Source organism: Camelina sativa, chromosome 5, assembly GCF_030686135.1.
Source record: "Camelina sativa cultivar CO46 ecotype springtype chromosome 5, ASM3068613v1".
NCBI lineage: Eukaryota > Viridiplantae > Streptophyta > Magnoliopsida > Brassicales > Brassicaceae > Camelina > Camelina sativa.
Window position 1 is genome coordinate 1,207,255 of NC_141884.1, and position 20,749 is coordinate 1,228,003.

Consider the following 20,749-nt stretch of genomic DNA (forward strand, 5'->3'; position numbering starts at 1 on the left):
ATCACCGAGTACTGTTCCTTTCCTAGTTCCATGTTTCCTGATGATGAATCAGTTAACCTAAATTTAGGAGGAGGCATGACCTGAGGAGGGTCATGACAGGCCTTAGGCTTATCCATGACTTGAGGTTGGTCAGGACCGGACGTAGGTTTAATAGTCTCTGAGGTTGGTCTCTGGAGGGGATCAACGGTTGAGAAGAAATGGGAAGAGAAGTCGTCGGTTTCGAAGAGGTCTTCATCTGGAGGGTATTGGATCCAAGAAACAGTTTCTTGATCTTCAAGAAAGGTGTTGGATCTTAGGGCTCCACCACGATGATCTTGTTTTTGTGTTTCGGTTTGGTCTCTATGAGTTTGGCTCTGCAGAACCACTTTCCCATCTCGCCACAACAATTCCACTAGTTCATCTTGTGGCCTAAACATATAAATACACACTCAGACTATATTATATAGTTTTTTTTTGTTGTAAGCAAAATGCTAAACGAATAGATCAAAGATTATTATATACCTTATAGATCTTCTATTAGTGGACAAACTATAATTCTCCTCAAAACCCCAACCTTGGTGTTCCATGTTAGATCTCTGGAGACATTTCAAAAGGGGGAAAGAAAAAAAAACGTTTAACTAACCTTAGAATATACTACTAGTATTTGTTGTAAGTGAACAGAGCTAATGATTAAGAGATACACGGAGGAACATCATAATAAAGTCAGATTTTATATAATTCAGAGTCACAATAGTTTATTTACTCTAATCATTATAGAATGATTAAAAAAATAATTAAATTTAAAGCAAGTCCATGAGTTCGTTCTCCAGTTAAACTACTCCCTCTGTCTCACAAAGATTGATGTTTTGATACTTTCACACATATTAAGAAAAATTTTAGTTTTTATTTGTAAATTAATTTATAATTACTTTTTGGTAGAGAGAGAAAATATAAACCAATAACAATTCAAAATTTTAAATATTTTCAATGATTATTTCTTGATGTTTACAAAACATCAATCTTTGTGAGACAAAAAAATATCTCAAAACATCAATCTTTGTGAGACAGAAGGAGTATCTTTTTATATTCCAGCAATCTAGGAAGGCTTACAAAAATAGTTGTTTCCAAATATAGAAACATCTTTTAAACGAAAGAACAAAAAACCGTAAAAGAAGAGTACAGAGTACTGACCAGATTAGGAAAAGCTTCTGAACGAATCAGAAGTTGAAAGAGAAGATTCGATACCTGATCTGTGGAAAGTTCTAAGTTCCACGCCCAACACAACACAAGACAACTCTCTCTCTACTCTATCTCGTTTTACTCAATCTAGATAAAGAAACCCAAAGAGCAGAAAGTGTTTGAGAAAACTCTCATAAAACATGAAAGAAACAGAGAGGGGAAGGAGGATGAGAGAGAGGGGTCTTTACTTCTTTTGGGGTACAGTACAGACAGAAAGTGACAGGAGCATAAAGATATGATATTACAGCGAGATAGATAATGATTCTCTAAGGACAACAGTACTGCAATCTTTTGTAATGAACGCCACGTGGCAAGTTTTGGGACATTATGTTGGAATCAGTGGGACGCTGCACTGCACGAGCAGAGAATAGATCTCTCATCTCTCTCTCTCTCTCTTCTTTTAAGCGAATGAGATCTATTGCTCGATTTCTAGAGGTGGTTTCTGATCTGTACCTTATCTAAAAAAAAGAACTCTGAAAACAATGATTTGAGGGTGTTTTTGTCAAATCATATACTACCATCATCTATTTTTTGTCGACACCTTTTCTCATATGGCTTTTTTTTTTCCCTGAGAATTATCTTTAGTTTTGACGTTTTATTCTTCAAGTCTTCACTATGCGCCAAAATAAATTACGTGGTTTTTTTGATTTTGTTATCAACGATATGATGTAAAGTAAAGGGTGATTTATCATCCGAGTTCAATGGTCTCATTTAATTTTCGACGCAGAAGAGTCTCAACGAGTTTATTAGTATATACTACGTTCATGTCATATTTTTTGGCGTTTATATATTCACATTTAAGGGAACTCTTGGATTTAGGAAAACAAAACGTTTTGTAATTGGTGAAATTACTTAATTCACACTACAAATATATCAGTTAGTTTCTAATACTAATTAATTATAACCTTAATCTTTCCAACGTCCACCTAAGAATTTGATTCTCCTTTTGTAAATTTGGAGAAGATCTTATGTGTTCGTCGTTGTTGATTCATATCGTCTTAGATATGCAAATAATTCTGTTGTCGTTGTTACAATTATTCGTGTGGACCATCGTGCCTCCTGTAATGGACCCATATCCCACACCGCGTGTCTCTTGATTACACTTCATGCTAATTTTTCTCAAACGTATACTATCTTTCTCTTTTAACTGCACCGCAAAGATAAAATCTCAATTCTTAAAACTTCAATTGCATTTTAATTTCAAAGATTCCATACTATAGCGTCGAAAACCAGTAGTAACAACTTATGATTTGAGTAATGGGCCTTTCAGCAAAATCCAGAAAAAAACTTTATACGGAGAGGCCCAAAATGTTTTGGTCAAAAATTTCCGGGGACCAAAAGAACAAATAGTACTTCACTAAAATACAAAGACAAGTTTTCTAAAAAAAAAAGAAAAAAAAAAGAATACAAAGACAAGTTGCGTCAGAGTCTTGGCGGTTAAGAATCTTCGCCGCACCAATCCGGAGCTATGCCGCTTCCACCAAACTCGTGTCTCGTGAATCGTGATGATGTGCTAATTCACATATCCCACATATCAAAAATGCACAAGTTTTTCTTGTTGTTTTTTTTCTAGCTAATTTTGCTTGTTGTTTATCTCTTTTTCTTTTCTTTGTTTTAGTATGAACATACTTTTTATAGAAACCTGATGCTGATATCTATCATCATTCAATGTTTCTCTCTTTTTCGTGTCGAAGAAATTCAAAAAAGTTATGGAGTTGAAATCTTGGATATTATGTTCCTTTGACTCTCTTCCTCTTCTTTGAAAACCTTTGTTAATTTTTGTTTCTTTTGTCTTCCCGAGAACATTGGATGTGTACTTAAATATTGTTGTGGCAACTTTTTATTAGTATTTGTTTTTTTATACTATGAATTATAAACGATAATATTCAACAGTCAAAATCTGGACTTTGAATGTTTTATATACATCAAATGAGTCACTTTCCCATTCGGCCACAAGAGCTAAGTTATATCGTTTCTCTTTTCTTTGATAGTTAATTTTCCTCTCCATGCCTGCCATCGTTTTAATTCTTCATCTAAGGATTTATGTCCTATACATATTTTAACTTCTAATTTTCGCTTTGTGATTTTTCAACCTTTATTTATTTTCTTTTATTCATTTACTACAAGATGATTATTCTGTTACAATTTACAATAAACGAAACAACCTAAACACACATTACCAAAAAAAAAAGTTACTATATGCCCATCCTTTATCCTTACCTATCACCTTGATTCCAACTATTTTACTAATCATTCCAACTATTTTATTTTCTCGCAATATAATGTTAAGTGGAGTGGTTAATGACTCATTATGAGATCATGTAGGCGTCATGTTTACATCATGCATGATTTACTATGTTCAACCCAGTTTCTGATTTACCAAGGCTCCTATTCGCAACTGTAAAGAGTTATTTTAGTAATACTGTAAGTGGAAAATGTTGTCGTTAGAAATTATAAAAGTAGATAATTAAGGATATATAAACTAATATTGGTGATTTGGTGTGGCAAAAAATATGAAATAACTATTTGCAATTTGTTGCCGCCCAAGAACAAACGATAGTAACCTGTACATCATCATTCAAAACGTACGTACGTACGTATACTCTCTGGTCTTTCTGCCTATTACAATATGCATGTCTACAGAGAGAGTTATATGTTGATTGGTCCAAAAGGCTTGTTACATGTTTTGGATTTATAACAGGAAAATAGTAAATTAGGCGTCCTCTGACTAAAATATATATACTCACGTACACTTTTATATATCGATTTGGTTTACCTTCTACGTTTGTATTTGGCTCCCCGGCCATCAAAATAGTGCATGGAGTCTATAAAGGAGGCATATTTAAAAGTTATCTTTTGGTTTTATCATCATTCATAAGAATCTTTGTTTAATAGTAGTACTATACCTTTTACATCTTCGATATTTTGCAAAATTTTAATATGGTCAAACCACGTGACTTCCCTTACACGTATGTATTGAATTTACAGTTTAATGATAATCTGATATTATTACTGTAATAGTAGTACGTAACAACTACAGATAACGACATGTTTGATTTTCGATTATATATTACATCATACATATAAATTAGTTGCAATCAGTGAGTTAATTATTTTCCATTTCCCTGGACTTTTCTGCGTAATTTTTAATAGCCATCTATATCAAACTATATAACACTTTTTATTGTTTTGTTATATATTTTTAAGAAATATACTTAAACACAACCAGAACAAGTTTTATCTATAAAAGTATCATATTTTGAAAACAAATAAATGACTCACGCAAAATTTAATTAAGAATACATTACTTCATTGAATAAATAATATTTAAATAATGAGGACGATTAATTAAACCCGTTAAAGATATTTCATATTTGGGAAAGTCTATAAGATGTTGTGTGCATAATAATAGTCAAAGTCATTCGTAATTGACTGAGCACCAATTAAATGGCAGAGAAATAATCATTTAATAGATAAAGTTTATACCTATATAAATACACATATATGCATAGAGAACTTTTCATACAGAGAGACTTTGATTGGTGTTACAGAGAGATCGATGTAGTGAAGATGAGTGGCAAAGGTAACTTAGGTAAGGATCATGAAGAAGAAGATGAAGCACCACTTCCTGGATTCAGATTTCATCCGACGGACGAAGAGCTTTTAGGGTTTTATCTTCGAAGAAAAGTAGAGAACAAACCGATCAAACTCGAACTTATCAAACAGATCGATATCTATAAGTTCGATCCTTGGGATCTTACTAGTAAGTCTTTTTCTTGGATCACCCATTTTTTTTTATCGGTAATTCTTATAATTCTTTATCGGTTCATTGATTATTAGCTCAGTAATAAGAAATGTCCAATTTGATCTCCTATGAGTCAGAAACATACAAAATAGCAAAAAAGTATATTCGAAAAACCGACTTGGTTTCAATTTCTATAGATAGCTAGATATCTACATAAATAAGATAGCCGACTAGGATTTTTCTTGTTAGCTTATAAACAAATTTGGTTTGTGTCAAGCCAAACGAAAATATAATTTGTCTTGAACACCCTCGATGATTAATTTAAACTTCATAGACCAAATATAGTAATATACAAAACTCAAAATCTGAATTACACAAGTTGCTAGTCAATTGAAACTTTGGAAATGCAACACATGCATACAGAATTAACTAGGTAGTGAAAGCGAAATTGTATTTATACACTACTAGCTAGGACTTATATATATAGTTTGTTTTAGTTTTCGTTTTCTATAAATAATTTTTACGAAATTAATAAGAGCTTTAACTAAACGGTGGATCTTATCAGGAGTGAACAGCGTCGGGGAAAAGGAGTGGTACTTCTTCTGCATGAGAGGTAGGAAATACAGAAATAGCGTTAGACCAAATCGAGTCACCGGTTCAGGGTTCTGGAAAGCCACTGGTATTGATAAACCGGTTTACTCCAATCTAGATTGTGTCGGTCTCAAGAAATCTTTGGTTTACTATCTTGGTTCTGCCGGTAAAGGCACCAAAACCGATTGGATGATGCATGAATTCCGCCTCCCCTCTACCACCAAAACCGACTCGCCAGCACAACAAGCTGTGAGTATTTTGTTTTTGTCTTAAAACAATTTTTCTTTTGTAAATTAATCTACGTTGTTTTGCCATTTGTGAACAATTTTTTTTTATAAAAAAATCCGGTTTATTTAACCAAGAATATCATCATCACTCATCAGGCTAAACCATATATCTTGTCCATTTTTGAAGAGACAAGTTTCTATCATTCGTAGTGTTAATTAAATGCCTTAAAAAGTCAGTCACGAACACATTTCCAAACGAGCTAGAGCTATTGAGAAAGCTACACCACATTTTCTTCTCAGTATGGCCCCAACCTTTTTGTTAAAAATAGACCAACTAATTATTTGTTTCACACGAAGACTAATTAAGCTCTAATGTAAGTGAGAACGTCCACAATGAATTAAGTTTTAACTATAATGAATTCATCCATTAATCAGCATAACTATAACCACTATAATGATATCATCCATTAGTTTTATGTAATTTCGAGTACATATTGACCTATTGTTGTTAGAATCGGATTCTCTTAGTAAAATTCAGACTTTTCATTGAGTCAATGGCACTTAATGGACAGTTATGTATATATGAAATTTCTTTATAGCATTTGAAGATTCGAATAGTCGTAATAATTACAAAAGTGCATCACGCATTCATAAATTGCTTTCAGATATTATTACAGTTGGAATAAATTTATAATGGGGTCCGTCTTTTTTTTTTTTCTCACAGGAGGTATGGACACTATGCAGAATCTTCAAACGGGTCACATCTCACAGAAACCCAACCATCGTACCACCAATCCGAAAACCGGTTATCACCTTAACCGACTCGTGTTCTAAGACAAGCAGCTTAGATTCAGACCACACGAGCCACCGCGTAGTAGACTCCTTGTCCCACGAGCCGCCGCTTCAGCCACATAATCATCCTTATTGGAACCAACATATGGAGGCTTTCAATCAACCGACATATACATCTTGTAATGATAATAACCTCCTCAGTTTCTGGAACGTCAACGGTGGAGATTTCATCGGAGACTCAGCAAGTTGGGATGAACTTAGATCTGTTATAGATGGCAACACTAAACCCTAGTAATAATTTTCCTTTTCTCATGAGCCTTGTGTAAAAAGATAAAACAAACCATTGCTTTTGTTTTTAGATAATAATGTTGATGTTCTGTAATGACACTTTAATAGTTTTGATATACATATATAGTTTGCATGCATGCACCATATGTTAAAAGGAAAGTAATCCCTTAAAACCCATTAAGGGACAACGTTAAAATTTAAAAGGACGTAAATGAAGCAAATATCAAACAACCCATTTTTAAAATTTTGATTTTGATATTAAATGGATCTAATTAACCAAAAAATTCTTAACTATCCCGAAATTACTAAAACAACAATTCTAACACTCTAGAGGGAAGAGATTTTTCTGATACTTCTTGCTCAAGCAACCAGTTATTTCTCTGACCTTCTTTCAACTTTTTTATTGGATCAATCGTCTGCACTTTTCACATCCATTCAAAGCTCTTATCTTCGAAATTGTATTTGACTAATTGCAAAAGTACTCATAAAGAAGTAAAATAGGAATATATATATATATATATAGGATCAATGAAACAGATTCTTGAGATGCTTGAAAAAGTGATCGGACACAATCTTATTAGTCCTCTCGGTGGGATGAAATGCGCTCCCAGAAAACGAACTTATTCGCATCACTGCAAGTTAACATATTGTTCCGGCCGCAAAGAAATCCCATCTCGAACAATCCCGTGCCGCAACATGCAGAACTAGATACCTCTAGACCGTAAAGATCAGGTTTGGTTACAATGTCCCAAATGATATCGTAAGGATTAGCAAAGAAAATCCTCATTCCAGTGAGCTCTCTATTCAACTTCATCACCAATTTTCTCAATCTCCCGTTGAAATCAACAGCCAGGTTATTATAACTCTGAGCACAGCTAAAAGGGTCGTCAAGGTTCGTCACTCTCTCCAATGGTAGACATCCCATAGGCGAGATTCCGGTGAGGAAAGACATTTTCCGAGCTCCGAGTCTGTAAAGATCCTTTAAGAACACCTCAGCTATCTCTATCAGAAAGTCTTGATACTGACTGATGCTGAACTGAGATCTCCTGTCCGGTAATGTGAAGTAGTTCTCAAGGAAATCGTTGGTTCCTATGCTGACTAAGTACAGAGATTCTCTGATGATTCTGGCAGCTCTACGGTGGCCAAGATAGGCGGAAAGTTTGCTTTGGTATTCCCTATAATACTCTACTTCTCTCCATAATGGAATCACGCCCTAAAATTTCAAAACAAGACAATCATCTCGATATATCTTGTTATGCAAGAAATCAACCGGAATTATGTATTTTGAAGTGAATGGTTGGACTTACAAGCACGTTGGCCGTGGCATTATCATAGCCTGTGCCGGCGGACGCGAAGCAAACCCCGGTGGCGAAATCAGTGATATTGTAGGACGGATCAAGGTAGGCTGGCACGGTCGGTTTAAGGCCAAAAGCCTCAGAAGTGAAATCGGAAGAGAGACGACCGTTACAAAAGCGGCCAGTGGCACGTCCCCCGGGAAAGTCACGACCGTAAGGCTCGAAATTGGGCTCTGGCCATTGTTGGTATGAAGTTGTTATTGCCGGAATCTACGGAAGAGTCACCAAAGACTATAATCGCCGGGACCTTTGCTCCGACAATGGAGACAAGAGTGGCCAAAATAATGCATAATATTGATGGTGACAAATAATGTGTTGCCATGCTAACAACTTGTTTAGCATGCGGCGATGGTACCTAGGAATTTCACTCAGTATATATACATACTATATAGTATTTAATGAACTAAAATATTAGATATGTGTACGAATTCTTGTGTTATGAACTGGGTTAATTTCAGTGTACTATAACTCTATAAGTTATTCGAATTCGGTGGTATAGAATCAATTTTTTTTAGGAACATAAGATTTAAGATATTGTCGTTATTGATATTTTACTCTTTCTTTAATTGAGATTGTTTTTTTTTTTTGTTTGTTCATAAGTACTCTGTACAAATTTGATTAAAGAACCAAAACTAAAGGAACAGAGTAGGAAGTATTTATTGAATTCGAAGTTTGGTGGGTGTATGATATATAATGCATGCATGCTCAGTGCGCTCATTAACAGATATCTACCTACAATGAGCAGTCATGTATATAATTCCTTTCAGCAGATGTGTACATTTATATCGGTAAATTAAAACTAACACTATTTTTTCACAAGCCTACGTACCACATTCAAATTTGGTTGATATCTAGTAGACGTGACATCAGATATAAGCTATGTGACACCACATCAATGCAAGGTGATAATTCGATCTGTTACAACATAGGTGAGAAAAACACCAAAAATTGAATATGGAGAAAGACAAATTAAGAAATAGTGTGGAATGGGTATTTCTCTATTAAGTTTTGGTTATAGTGAGAAAAGTGGGTGGTGAGGTAATAAATGAAACGACACATGTAGAAGAGATGTATAAATAATATAAGCTTATAATAATGTACGTAGTGGTGGTTGCACCTCCAAACTTTATGATTTCGACTGACCCGTGAACCGCATGATTCGTAACAATCATATAAGCCTCGTCAATTATATATCTTTAAAACAAGTTTTGGTAGCTGTAGATAAATTAGGTCAAGCCGTCAACATCAAGTTTAAAGGTTCAGAGGTCACCTTAAAACCATTAGTTAGAGAAAAGATTTTGTGACTGATTAGAGATGGCAAATCGTCTTTTATATATTATGTAGTCAACACCTTTTTTTTTTTTTTAGCGAATTTGGTGAACATTTTTTACGGATGTGAATATGTGATTGACATGAGGTGGTTAGTAAGGCTGCTTTCTAACATGTGTAAACAGAAGACAAAAATTAACTATGCATATGAATTAGAAAATTAACATAGTTGGAGGTAATCCTATCTTGACGTCGTGTGTACATGCATGTAGAGTGTTTTGATCTGTTTTTTACTAATACTTATCTCACTGACTCGTGATGCTTTCATATTAGAAAAACAAACAATTTGGCTACAGTGCCAAGTTTTTTCTAACGTCAAACATATCGGCTACACTATAACAACACCGATGAAATGAAATATTAAATTTTCAAAACACATCTAGCATTTGTTTTTTGAACACGAAAAGTAGATTTGAAACCCATAACTGGCGAATAAGAGAGAGAGAAAAAAGTAGTTTTGAACAATAGAGATGGAAATATATTGGAATTACGTGCACACAATTGGAATGAATATTTGGTTTGGATTATAACAAACTGAAATGTCGTTAATCAGTTTGCTCATAGTGTGGTTAGGAAGACGTTGCACTTACACAGTATATAAATGTGAAAGTCAAATTCGAATCTTTTGCTTCATTTACAAAAATACATCTACGTGAAAATGATTACATTTTCCTAAACTTGCTCTATTTCAGTAGAAGAATAATGTTGCCAAAGGAAAAAGTATAACTTTCAAAATTTTAAGTTTTCCAAAGATTTGGTGTTTCCACAATCTTTCAGTTTTTTTTTTAAACAAAGTATTTGAATAATTGTTTATAACTTTATGTGCATGTGGTTAGTTAGTCACAGTCAAAGACACACTTAGAATTTTAAAGACTCTTCTACAGTCAATTAAAGTATAATAAGCTATTTGATATTTTAAAGTGTTCTCAATGATGATATATAATTTTCTAGTTAAAAAAGTCGCATTATATGTGGATGTGCGTTTGATCTAATTATGTGAATTTTCATTAAGAGATTTAACACGTACGTAGAGGGTATGTATTCAACCAAATATATAGTTCAATACTAGCTACTACATTGCAAATTAGGTTGTTTATTATAGTAAGTCCTATTATAAAAAAATTACATATTTCAAGTTTTACTAATGAAGTTACTACCAAATAATCTTTGATACTACTACTATTAAACCAAAAATATCACATTTCAACGCAAACGTACAAATCAGAAATGTTTTGTTTATAAAGATTCCACATGTTTGAACCGGTCTGGTCTTACTGAAGAGAAGACCACCACCTACAATATTCTGTTATCTCTAAAACTATTATTTGCGATTGTTTTTTCTTGTTTTTGTCCTGACATGCTACGGCTTAAGAGTCTCATTCGAATAGATATCGAATTGTCATTTTAAAAAAAAAATTAATTTGATCTTCGATTTGATTCCCATTGACTTTCAAAAAATCCTATACTTCCCTTGCTCTTTTCATGTTAGCTCCCTCCTCTTTTGTCCTTAAGAGACTATCATCTATAACTCGTATCTCTCATAGGCCTCTCTTTCTTTTATCATAGGTTGCCGGAGATTTCTAATAATCTCAGCAGGCTTAATGTCGACCAAACTAGTAAGTATATCCCTTGGCCTTATTTTGTTCATTGTCTCACCACTTTCCGGGGACTGTAGACCTCTTTCAGAGAAACATGAGTATAACTCTTCATCCCTTGACGGGTTTAATTCCCAAGATCTGATGCGTTTCAGTTCTGTTTCTTCTTCCACAAGCAACGATTGCGGTTTCTCCTCCATGGAACATGAACCTGCCAAGGATCATACAGGAGATTTGGTGAAGCTTCAACTAAAACGCAGGGAGATTAATCAAGAAACAAAGGGAACAAGACATTCAGTTGTTGATCTTAAAATCCAAGACCTCACAAGAATTCAGACGCTTCACGCCCGGGTTAAGAAATCGAATATGAGAAGGTTAAGAAGAAGATTACCTCGGATATTTCTTTGGTGGGAGCTCCAGAGGCTTCTTCAACAGGGAAGCTGGGTAGCAACTCTTCAGTCTGGTATGATACACGGTTCTGGCGAATATTTCATGGATGTGCTTGTGGGCACACCACAAAACACTTTTCATTGATTCTTGACACCGGGAGTGATTTAAACTGGCTCCAATGCTTGCCTTGCCACGACTGTTTCCATCAAAACGGTGCATTTTATGACCCGAAAACATCCACTTCGTTCAAGAACATAACATGCAATGACCCTAGATGCAGCCTCATCTCATCACCCGATCCTCCAGTACAGTGTGAATCAGATAACCAATCATGCCCTTATTTCTACTGGTATGGAGACAGGTCAAACACAACCGGAGATTTCGCGGTTGAGACCTTTACCGTTAATCTCACGACCACCGAGGGAGAAAGCTCAGAGTACAAGGTGGAAAACATGATGTTTGGGTGTGGCCATTGGAACCGAGGTCTCTTCAATGGTGCTTCAGGTCTGCTTGGATTAGGAAGAGGACCTCTTTCGTTTTCTTCTCAACTTCATTCTCTCTACGGTCATTCCTTTTCCTACTGTCTTGTCGATAGAAACAGCGACACCAATGTAAGCAGCAAGTTGATCTTTGGAGAAGACAAGGATTTGCTGAACCACCCGAATCTGAATTTCACTTCTTTTGTGAACGGGAAGGAAAACTCTATGGAGTCATTTTACTATATACAGATCAAATCCATTCTAGTTGACGGCGAAGCTCTTGATGACATACCTGAAGAAACATGGAACATCTCATCAGATGGTGGTGGTGGAACCATCATTGATTCGGGTACAACCTTAAGCTATTTCGCTGAACCAGCATATGAGATCATCAAAAACAAGTTTGCAGAGAAGATAAAAGACAAGTACCCGGTGTTTGGAGATTTCCATATCCTTGATCCTTGTTTCAATGTGTCTGGCGTAGAGGAGAACATCAACCTGCCTGAGCTCGGGATAATTTTCGCAGATGGAGCAGTTTGGACGTTCCCCGTTGAGAACACCTTCATCAGGTTGAGTGAGGATATTGTTTGTTTGGCAATTCTAGGAACTCCCCAATCATCCTTTTCCATCATTGGAAACTACCAGCAACAAAATTTCCATATACTCTATGATACAAAGAGGTCTAGACTAGGGTACGCACCCACAAAGTGTGCTGATATATAAACCGTTAATAGATTTATAAACATAAAAGTAACTGTACACACAGAACCTAGTTTCTTTGATTCTTTAGGATACTCCTTATCAAACAAAGAGTAGTACATAGTACCAATAAGATCAAGCTATGTTCATTACTGGATGTAATTACAAGCAACTCCTGCTATATGCAATTTTGTTTATTGACAAAAGTAAAGAAACTTTAATAGTTATGGGAAGAGTTGAACATAGCCAGTTAAGATAGCAATGGCTAGAATGACTAAAGGAGGAAGGAGTACAAAGGCGCCAATAGTAGCAAAGAAAACAGAATCATTCCTGCGAGAGACCTCATTAAGGTAGCTTTGTCTCTTAATGTTCCTTTTCTGAGAAGTGGTTAAGAATTTAGGACTCACTTTCTTTAAGTTTTTTTTGCCTAATGGAATGGAGAAATCATCGTCTCTGTCACCAACAAGTCCAGCCAATTGGTCACGTATAGTAAGTCCCCTCGAGCCACCACCACCACCATCACTCATGTAACCTGATGATGAATAATATAAATCCCAGGTGAATGATTCTACTACGATCTAATCAAAACCATGTAATGTAATGTACCTTCACTTGTTGAAGTTAGCTGTTCAAGAAGATCTAGTTGTGTACGTACTGATGAAGATGAAGTTGAAGAAGAACCTTCAAAGGAAACGAATTCAATGCTTATCAGAACTCAATAGATTAAAAAAAAAAAAATCTCATCTTTACATAGAAATCACACAAAGTTTGGTCCTTTCTCAATTCCTAAGTTCACCGAAGAACCAATTTGGCAAATTACACAAAACCCTTATCGGAAAGATAAGAAATTTGAATCATGTACCGGAGAAGGAAGATGAAGAAGGATCGTTGTTGTTGTTGTTGTTGTCGTTGTCAGTAACGCCGATTTCGTTCCTGTCAGAGCGGACACGTGTTGGGGAAAGGAGGTGTTTCTGATTGAATCGATGAGAAGAAGAAGAAGGATTTGAAAGTGGGTGAAGAGAAGCGGAGAAGAAGTTCAAAGCCATAACATGAAAAAGCTCGAAGCTTCCCCACTGCAAATTTTTTTTTTGTTTCTTTACTGTTCTGTGTTCCTCTTTTGAGATTCTGAAAATTTCAATTTCGTTGAGAGGTCAGGAAATTTTTCAAATATTGTTTTGGGAAAACAAAATTAATTAATACACGTCTCCGAGTCTGACCAAACTAAACCGCCTTAATTCGTTCCGAAAGATCCTTCGGTTTATTTATATGTGGGACGATTTACACGTGGGACGCAAACACGTGTAAAGCGAAAATGAAAAAGTAACGACTCCACTGGGGATCGAACCCAGAATCTCTGGTTTCGTAGACCAGCGCCTTATCCATTGGGCCATGGAGTCCTTTTTGTCTGTTCTCCGCTTATCAACGATCTTTAGCAGAGTAAAAATTAAAACTCCAAAGTCTAAAGTCTAAAGTCTAAAGTCAAAAGACTCAAAATCAAGCATACTTTTTGTCGCGAAAAAAAGATGAAGACACACACAATACATGAAACTTATCAAAGTAAGAGTGAAAAATATGTAAATGTGTATTTTCTTCATGCTTCTTTTGATGTGTTGAGGATTTGTTAATTTATGGATTTCACTTTCCTCTTAATGTTGTGTTTGATCATTTAAGTATGACCTTTAACCTCCGTAACAGTTTGCGTATATGCTATCCTAAGCTCTTTTTTTTTTTACCCGTAAGTTATCGCATTGGAATCATTGTAAATGTCGTTTTAGACAAAAACAACACGTTGTAGTGTATAGTACATTTTTATTATGTGTGTTTTTGTTCACATAAACGTTTTTAGAAACGTTGTCTTATTATTGAGACTCGGATGTCGAAACTGATACGGAACTAGAGAAATGTGTTCATATGCTTATTGCTGTATTGGGCTATGATACGGTATCGTATTTGTGATTGTCGGTCTCCAAATAGCCGTTGTGAATGCTTATGTCTTTTTTTGTTTGGTGGTCAAGCAAAGGTGAAAAGTTTGAAAAGAGAGACATAGGAATTGATGAATCACACGAAAGAAAAACTTTTCCTCTTTATATATGTATCTTTAATCTTTATCTATAAAGGCCTACATAAAGGAAACGCAATACATATACAATTGTATATACGACAATTCGATTTGTTTTAAATAATTCGACTGAAGCTTACCTATATGTGACTTCTTTTGTTTTCTTTGCACTGTATTTCTATCTATTGGTGCAGTTCAACTATGCTAAATGATAGGAGAAGGATTAAAGTACACTTTTTAGATGTATATATATGCGATTTATATATGTAAAACTTTTTAATTACTAGGAGAGATTCATCTATATATACATCTCGGACCAAACCAATGTTATCGAATTTCAAACTCGCATACTTTTAATGAGAATTCCTTGAGGTTTCTTAGCAAAATCATCAATTATGTGTCTCTAGTTTGGTTCTAGTAGTTTCCAAGTACGTTGTTTAGAGCTAAATGCAATAATAGTTGTTAGGTTATTGAATCTCTTTCGTTTTCCATCGAGCTTTGAACACTTCATTCTTCTTACCAAAACTCAATGCCATAATTTTGTACATTTAAGTTAAAATCAATTTAAAAGTCTTTTGAATTCTTGATCAGATTCTTCTAGTGACACTTGTCAACTTGCGCTATCACCCCATATGGGTTCATTATATATGTCACTAGATGTTTTTTTTGTAAAAGGAAATTTGACATAATATGGGTGTCAATAATAGCATAAATTTGCACACATGGAGAAATCATATAATTCTAGTATTGATAATTGATCAAAGAGTAATCATTCTTTTCTGACTTTCCATCACATTTTCTGCCCTCATCAAAATCACATAAACTTTGGGGAGGAATAAACACTTAAGGACGACGAATCTAACTAAAAGGAGGTGTAAGACACGTGAGGAGCACATGATCACATGGCGGCAACAACAGTATTCTGAAAAAAAAAAATTGGCCATTCTTTCCTCTGCCAAAACCTGGCCTTAGCCTGTAACAACACCCCCACCCACCATCAACCAATCACACGACGACCAACATGCAAGTCAGCAAGTGCAATGTTTATAGTATTATTAGGGACTTAATTATACCATATCCAGAATCATCTTTTATCATTATGTTAAAAAAAAGCTTATAAGATTTAATTTATTTTTCTTGGCATAAAACTTTATCCAAAAGTTATGCTTCAAGTAAAGCCTCCATCAAAGGCTTTTTTTAGTCTCTCTCATGAACTCATTCATGTTCTCCAAGAAAGGCACATTGGTTTCCTTACACATATGACTAATGAGTTGTAACATTCCCGCACAACAAAGACATAAATTTCTATTTGTGTGCATTTGAATGCCATATATTATTCACCACGACCAAAAAATAATAGTATAAAGTCTTCAACAAGCGTATATGTCATAATTAAATATTTGGAAGTACCTAGAAAACAAAAATGTAAAATTTGATAGAATCCAAACCTTGACATGTGAAAGGAAGAAAAAAAAAAGATTACAATATTGAATAATATTGACCTAAAAATCCCAAAGCCTGTGTGTTTGGGAATTCCCTCTTCTGTGCTTTACCACTGGCTTTACCCCTACCCATATCTATCTCTCTATCCACTTTCAATTTTTCATTTTGTTGCAATAATTTTTGGTTGTTTATATAGGATAATTAAAAATAAAATTTTGTGAAAATATCTAATTTAATTTCTTCAACCAGCTATAAATGTTACAGTTGACAAATCCACTGTCTTTGCTTTCCCTTCACTGCTCACTCCCCTCTCTCTCTCTTGTTTCCTCCATTGCAAACAAAGCTTCTCTCCCCACTAACCAGTTCCACCCAACTTTTTTTTCCCATTAACCCATTACTGTGTAGTTTATATATAGTTATATACACACTTCCTTGTTATATTAATATATTCTTTTGGTTTTTTAACCTTAACTCTAATGAGAGTTCCTTCTGGGTTAGATGAATCTATCTCTGGTTAGCCCAAAATCTCCAATTCATTAATTGATTTCAGTATCTTCCTCTGGCTCTGCTTCAGAAACAGATAAAAAAGTTGGAACCTTTTTTATTCTCTTTCATTCTTTCATAGTTTCTTCTTCTGTTGTAAGATGAAGATACAACATCTAAAGGATAAAGCTTTATCTCTCCCCACATTCTAAGGTAAAATTTATATGCTCTCTCTTTTGTTTTGTTGTTTGCCCTGAATGTTTTCTTTGGATGGCATTATGTGATTAGATTCTCTGTAGATTGTCTCTTGCTTCAAACTTAAGTGATGCTTTTTTTCGATGGTCTTAAAAAGCCAAAGATTCTCTTTTGTTTCTTCGAGCTCCCATCTTTCTTGGGGACACGTAATGCCCCATACCTTGTTTTGTTGATATGCCGCAATTTTTTTGCTTATACCAATGAGAAAGTGTGCGTTTTTTACCTTCTTCTTACTTAACTCACACCCATCAGATTGAGTTATATGGCCAAGTTACAACTGAGAAGTGTGAAAAAGATATCTCTTTTTAGTCTTTGTATGATGTATGCAAGTGTTTAACTGTAAGACACTCTCTTGTTGTCTAGGTGGTTATAAGAGAAGGTTTTAGCAGCTTCGATACAGAGGACCAGAGATGCCACCTGAGAATTCTTTAAACGCTGAGATGTCCAAGAAGATATCTTTTTTTGGTTTGAAGGGGTTGAAGTTGTGGGTATGGGTTTGTTTGGTTGTTGGAGTATTCATAGTTATGATTCTCTGCATCTTGTCTCTATGGATCACATTCCGCCGGAAATCTAGAAGTTCTTCAAGTAAGTTTCCTTTCAACCAGATACCACATGAGTCCAAAGATATCAGAGTGGACAGAGCTAGGTTTCAGAATCACAATCCTCACCCTGAAAGTTTATATATCGAAATGAATGATAAATCCACTGGAAAGACGATGTTGTCTCACTTGGGAAGAACCAAGTCTAGTGATAATGATACTTTAAGTCAATGTAGCTCTGTGAATCATCATGAGAGAGCTTGTAGTTCTCATTCCGGTGAAGAAGGAGGCTTTGTAAGTGCTGGTAGACAGTATGGAGGACATGTAACAGCATCTCCTTTGGTTGGTTTACCGGAAATATCTCACCTTGGTTGGGGACACTGGTTTACTCTTAGGGATCTTGAGCTAGCTACCAACCGTTTTGCTGCAGTAAATGTTCTTGGAGAGGGTGGTTATGGAGTAGTTTATAGGGGTAAACTCGTTAATGGTACCGAGGTTGCTGTAAAGAAACTTCTGAACAATCTGTAAGTTTTCAACTCAACTGGACTATTACATGTTTGTAAATCCTATTTTTGGTTTCCTTAATAATCATCTCCAAGCTTTGGTCTCTAGAGGGCAAGCTGAGAAGGAATTTCGAGTAGAAGTTGAGGCTATTGGTCATGTACGACACAAGAATCTTGTTAGGCTTTTAGGATATTGCATAGAGGGAGTTCATCGGTGAGTCTCACTTGTCTTTTTATCATTTTGAACATACTTCTACAGTTATACTGCCAAAGCAAAAGGATCTTACTGTCTCTAATTATGATGATCAATACAGGATGCTTGTTTATGAGTATGTGAATAGTGGTAACTTAGAACAATGGTTACATGGAGCAATGCGGCAACATGGAAATCTCACTTGGGAGGCACGGATGAAGATCATTACTGGTACTGCACAAGCGTAAGTGGTTTGAAACAGTTTTAGCTTCTGTCAGATATGTTCAATGCTTGCATAATAAAATACTCTGCAATTTGTACAATTTTACAGGCTTGCTTATTTACACGAAGCAATTGAACCAAAAGTGGTCCACAGAGACATAAAAGCAAGCAATATATTGATTGATGATGAGTTTAATGCAAAACTCTCTGACTTTGGGTTGGCCAAGCTCTTGGACTCGGGTGAGAGTCACATCACAACCAGAGTCATGGGTACCTTTGGGTAAAGTCCAAAATTTTGTACCTTCCTTAGGCATGTTATCATTATTATCTTCTCAGATGATGTCCTTACAAATACATCATTGCTGTCTTTTGTTTTATTCAGATATGTAGCACCAGAATATGCTAATACAGGTATGTTAAACGAAAAGAGTGATATATATAGCTTCGGTGTTTTGCTTCTTGAAGCTGTAACTGGTCGGGATCCAGTTGATTATGGCTGTCCTGCTAATGAGGTACTAATTAAAACTGGTATAGATTTTGTACATTGCTTGGAAATCTTGGTTATGAATATGTTCGTTTCTTGAACATCATGAATCGGTCTGTGTATTGGCTGGCAGGTGAATCTTGTTGAATGGCTAAAGATGATGGTTGGAACAAGAAGAGCTGAAGAAGTTGTGGATCCAAGACTTGAACCTAGACCTAGTAAAAGTGCTCTGAAACGGGCACTTTTGGTTTCCCTTAGATGTGTCGATCCTGAAGCAGAGAAACGTCCTAGAATGAGTCAGGTTGCACGGATGCTTGAATCCGATGAACACCCTTTTCACAAGGTATATGATGGTCCAAAGCTGTAACAGTTGTTATAAATATATATGTTTCCGTATTCATCATTCAAACAAAAATCGTCATGTTATGGCAGGAGAGGAGGAACAGAAGGAGCAAAACAGCGAACATGGAGATTGTTGAGACCAAAGACGAATCTCTTGGTCCTAGTAGTTCAGATACTCACATTACAAAGGCTGATATGACTTGTGAATAAGAAATAGAATCAGACAGCAGCTCCTTCAAGTCTTGAGATATTCTGTTTCTACTTAGCAAACTAATTGATTGATGAATGATGATCACACACGTTTGATTTGCTCTGTCTCTCTGAGATGATCAAAAGAGCATGTGGAGTGATAACTGATGGCTGCGGCAACTTTAGGAGGCTTTTTTCTTTTCTTTTTATATTTTTAATATTTTGGAGCTAATTATTCCTGTCTGGTCGGTACGGAACGTTTGTCAGTCAAAAACATGTGTTTAAGATTTATGTGACAACAGAAGGAGAGAGAAGTCTTTGTAAATCTATTTAAGATTGAAGACGTAAGCAGAAACAAAGGGACAGAAACAAAGAGACAAAACTAAGTTCAATTATAACGGCTAGAGGCTTAGCTTAAAGCCTTTTTATAGAAATCGTTATTTTTTGTTATTACAAAACCTATTGTTATTTGTTATATTATCAGAATGTGAAAACTTTATTGAACGATGACAAAACTATACGAATTTGAATTAATAATCAAAGTCTAACGTCCATAAAAACCACTAGCTTTTTTCTTGCAAATCTGTCAAATGTTGCGTCGTACTTGTCGTATTGTTCTTTTCTTTTTTTGTTGCGACTCTCACTTTCTCATATCATTAAATTCATTGTAAGTTGAATTAGATTCTTTGACACGTTCTCATCACGTGGCCAGTTAAAAGCTACTATAACAGTAATTCACTAATTCTCTTTACTTTGCATATAGTACTAAATCTACTAATCAAATACATTAATTAATAAGATAAACTCACCAAATAAAAAATATATTTATTGCACGACCACATATATCTTTCGAAAGCTTATCTACTGGTGCATTTGAAACTAATGGATAACAAAGAATTAGGAGGAGTGTTAGAAACCGTTAGACTTTGTGATCAAAAAAATATTCTCACAACAACACCACGACCAAAAATAGTAGCAATTGTCTCAGATGTACTAATTACCAATTGATTTTTAATTGAAAATTCAAAATAAACCTAAATTTAACAGTAAATAAGGTAATCTCTTTTTAGTTCTTAAAAAGGGTGACGTTGAATACATGAATGAAGTGATGATGATGATATATATATTTTCTTAATTATTTAATTGTTTATTTTACATAAATATTATTTTAAATAAGTATAATCATCCCTCGTACAAATTTTTTATAATATTTCCTTCAATTATTGTTTGATAGCTTTGTTAGTTCACTCAATAATCTTTCAATTGTCCCACAAACGCAAAAACAAACTAACATATTATTTGAAATGATTAATTCAAAACTAAAAATAC

General features: G+C 34.9%; 3 protein-coding genes, 1 non-coding gene and 3 pseudogenes across 5 annotated transcripts in view; 3 read left to right on the forward strand and 4 right to left on the reverse strand.

The window, feature by feature from the left end:
• Positions 1-1,400, reverse strand: part of LOC147943145 (transcription factor PIF4 pseudogene) — a 1,823-nt pseudogene extending 423 nt beyond the window's left edge. Inside the window, exons 1-3 of the transcript XR_015558261.1 lie at positions 1,225-1,400; positions 502-575; positions 6-408 (exon numbers count right to left, since the gene is read on the reverse strand). The product of XR_015558261.1 is annotated as a transcription factor PIF4 pseudogene (transcript). The remainder of the gene's footprint in view (positions 1-5; positions 409-501; positions 576-1,224) is intronic.
• A 3,252-nt stretch (positions 1,401-4,652) lies between these two features.
• On the forward strand, positions 4,653-6,998 carry LOC147943146 (transcription factor JUNGBRUNNEN 1). The gene is made up of 3 exons (XM_087512901.1): positions 4,653-4,981; positions 5,529-5,803; positions 6,506-6,998. Exons 1-3 carry the CDS (start codon positions 4,723-4,725, stop codon positions 6,863-6,865), a joined length of 894 nt encoding a protein of 297 aa, XP_087369027.1. The 5' UTR covers positions 4,653-4,722; the 3' UTR covers positions 6,866-6,998.
• Positions 6,999-7,252: 254 nt separating this feature from the next.
• Positions 7,253-8,655, reverse strand: LOC147943147 (GDSL esterase/lipase At2g42990-like; annotated as a pseudogene).
• Positions 8,656-11,146: 2,491 nt separating this feature from the next.
• Positions 11,147-12,759, forward strand: LOC147943148 (aspartic proteinase CDR1-like; annotated as a pseudogene).
• A 70-nt stretch (positions 12,760-12,829) lies between these two features.
• Positions 12,830-13,894, reverse strand: LOC147943149 (uncharacterized). The gene is made up of 3 exons (XM_087512904.1): positions 13,571-13,894; positions 13,315-13,389; positions 12,830-13,240 (listed from the first exon to the last, which is right to left on the reverse strand). The coding sequence occupies exons 1-3, from the start codon at positions 13,752-13,754 to the stop codon at positions 12,933-12,935; spliced, it is 567 nt and encodes a 188-aa protein (XP_087369030.1). The 5' UTR covers positions 13,755-13,894; the 3' UTR covers positions 12,830-12,932.
• Positions 13,895-14,032: 138 nt separating this feature from the next.
• On the reverse strand, positions 14,033-14,105 carry TRNAR-ACG (transfer RNA arginine (anticodon ACG)). The gene has a single exon. It is a non-coding gene; the product is annotated as a tRNA-Arg (tRNA).
• A 2,175-nt stretch (positions 14,106-16,280) lies between these two features.
• Positions 16,281-19,779, forward strand: LOC104785063 (putative receptor-like protein kinase At2g42960). The gene is made up of 8 exons (XM_010510188.2): positions 16,281-16,906; positions 17,312-18,011; positions 18,100-18,204; positions 18,305-18,427; positions 18,515-18,685; positions 18,788-18,917; positions 19,023-19,232; positions 19,322-19,779. Exons 2-8 carry the CDS (start codon positions 17,359-17,361, stop codon positions 19,439-19,441), a joined length of 1,512 nt encoding a protein of 503 aa, XP_010508490.1. The 5' UTR covers positions 16,281-16,906; positions 17,312-17,358; the 3' UTR covers positions 19,442-19,779.
• Positions 19,780-20,749: the final 970 nt, after the last annotated feature.

Excerpts from the sequence above, each read along its gene's own strand:
- LOC147943146 (XM_087512901.1), top strand. The coding sequence starts at position 4,723 with ATGCATAGAGAACTTTTCATACAGAGAGACTTTGATTGGTGTTACAGA. Across the intron at positions 4,982-5,528 it reads CGATCCTTGGGATCTTACTA|GAGTGAACAGCGTCGGGGAA; the intron begins GTAAGTCTTTTT and ends GGATCTTATCAG. Across the intron at positions 5,804-6,505 it reads ACTCGCCAGCACAACAAGCT|GAGGTATGGACACTATGCAG; the intron begins GTGAGTATTTTG and ends TTTTTCTCACAG.
- LOC147943149 (XM_087512904.1), bottom strand. The coding sequence starts at position 13,754 with ATGGCTTTGAACTTCTTCTCCGCTTCTCTTCACCCACTTTCAAATCCT. Across the intron at positions 13,390-13,570 it reads TTCTTCATCTTCCTTCTCCG|GTTCTTCTTCAACTTCATCT; the intron begins GTACATGATTCA and ends TTTCCTTTGAAG. Across the intron at positions 13,241-13,314 it reads GCTAACTTCAACAAGTGAAG|GTTACATGAGTGATGGTGGT; the intron begins GTACATTACATT and ends ATTCATCATCAG.
- LOC104785063 (XM_010510188.2), top strand. The coding sequence starts at position 17,359 with ATGCCACCTGAGAATTCTTTAAACGCTGAGATGTCCAAGAAGATATCT. Across the intron at positions 18,686-18,787 it reads AGAGTCATGGGTACCTTTGG|ATATGTAGCACCAGAATATG; the intron begins GTAAAGTCCAAA and ends TGTTTTATTCAG. Across the intron at positions 18,918-19,022 it reads ATGGCTGTCCTGCTAATGAG|GTGAATCTTGTTGAATGGCT; the intron begins GTACTAATTAAA and ends ATTGGCTGGCAG.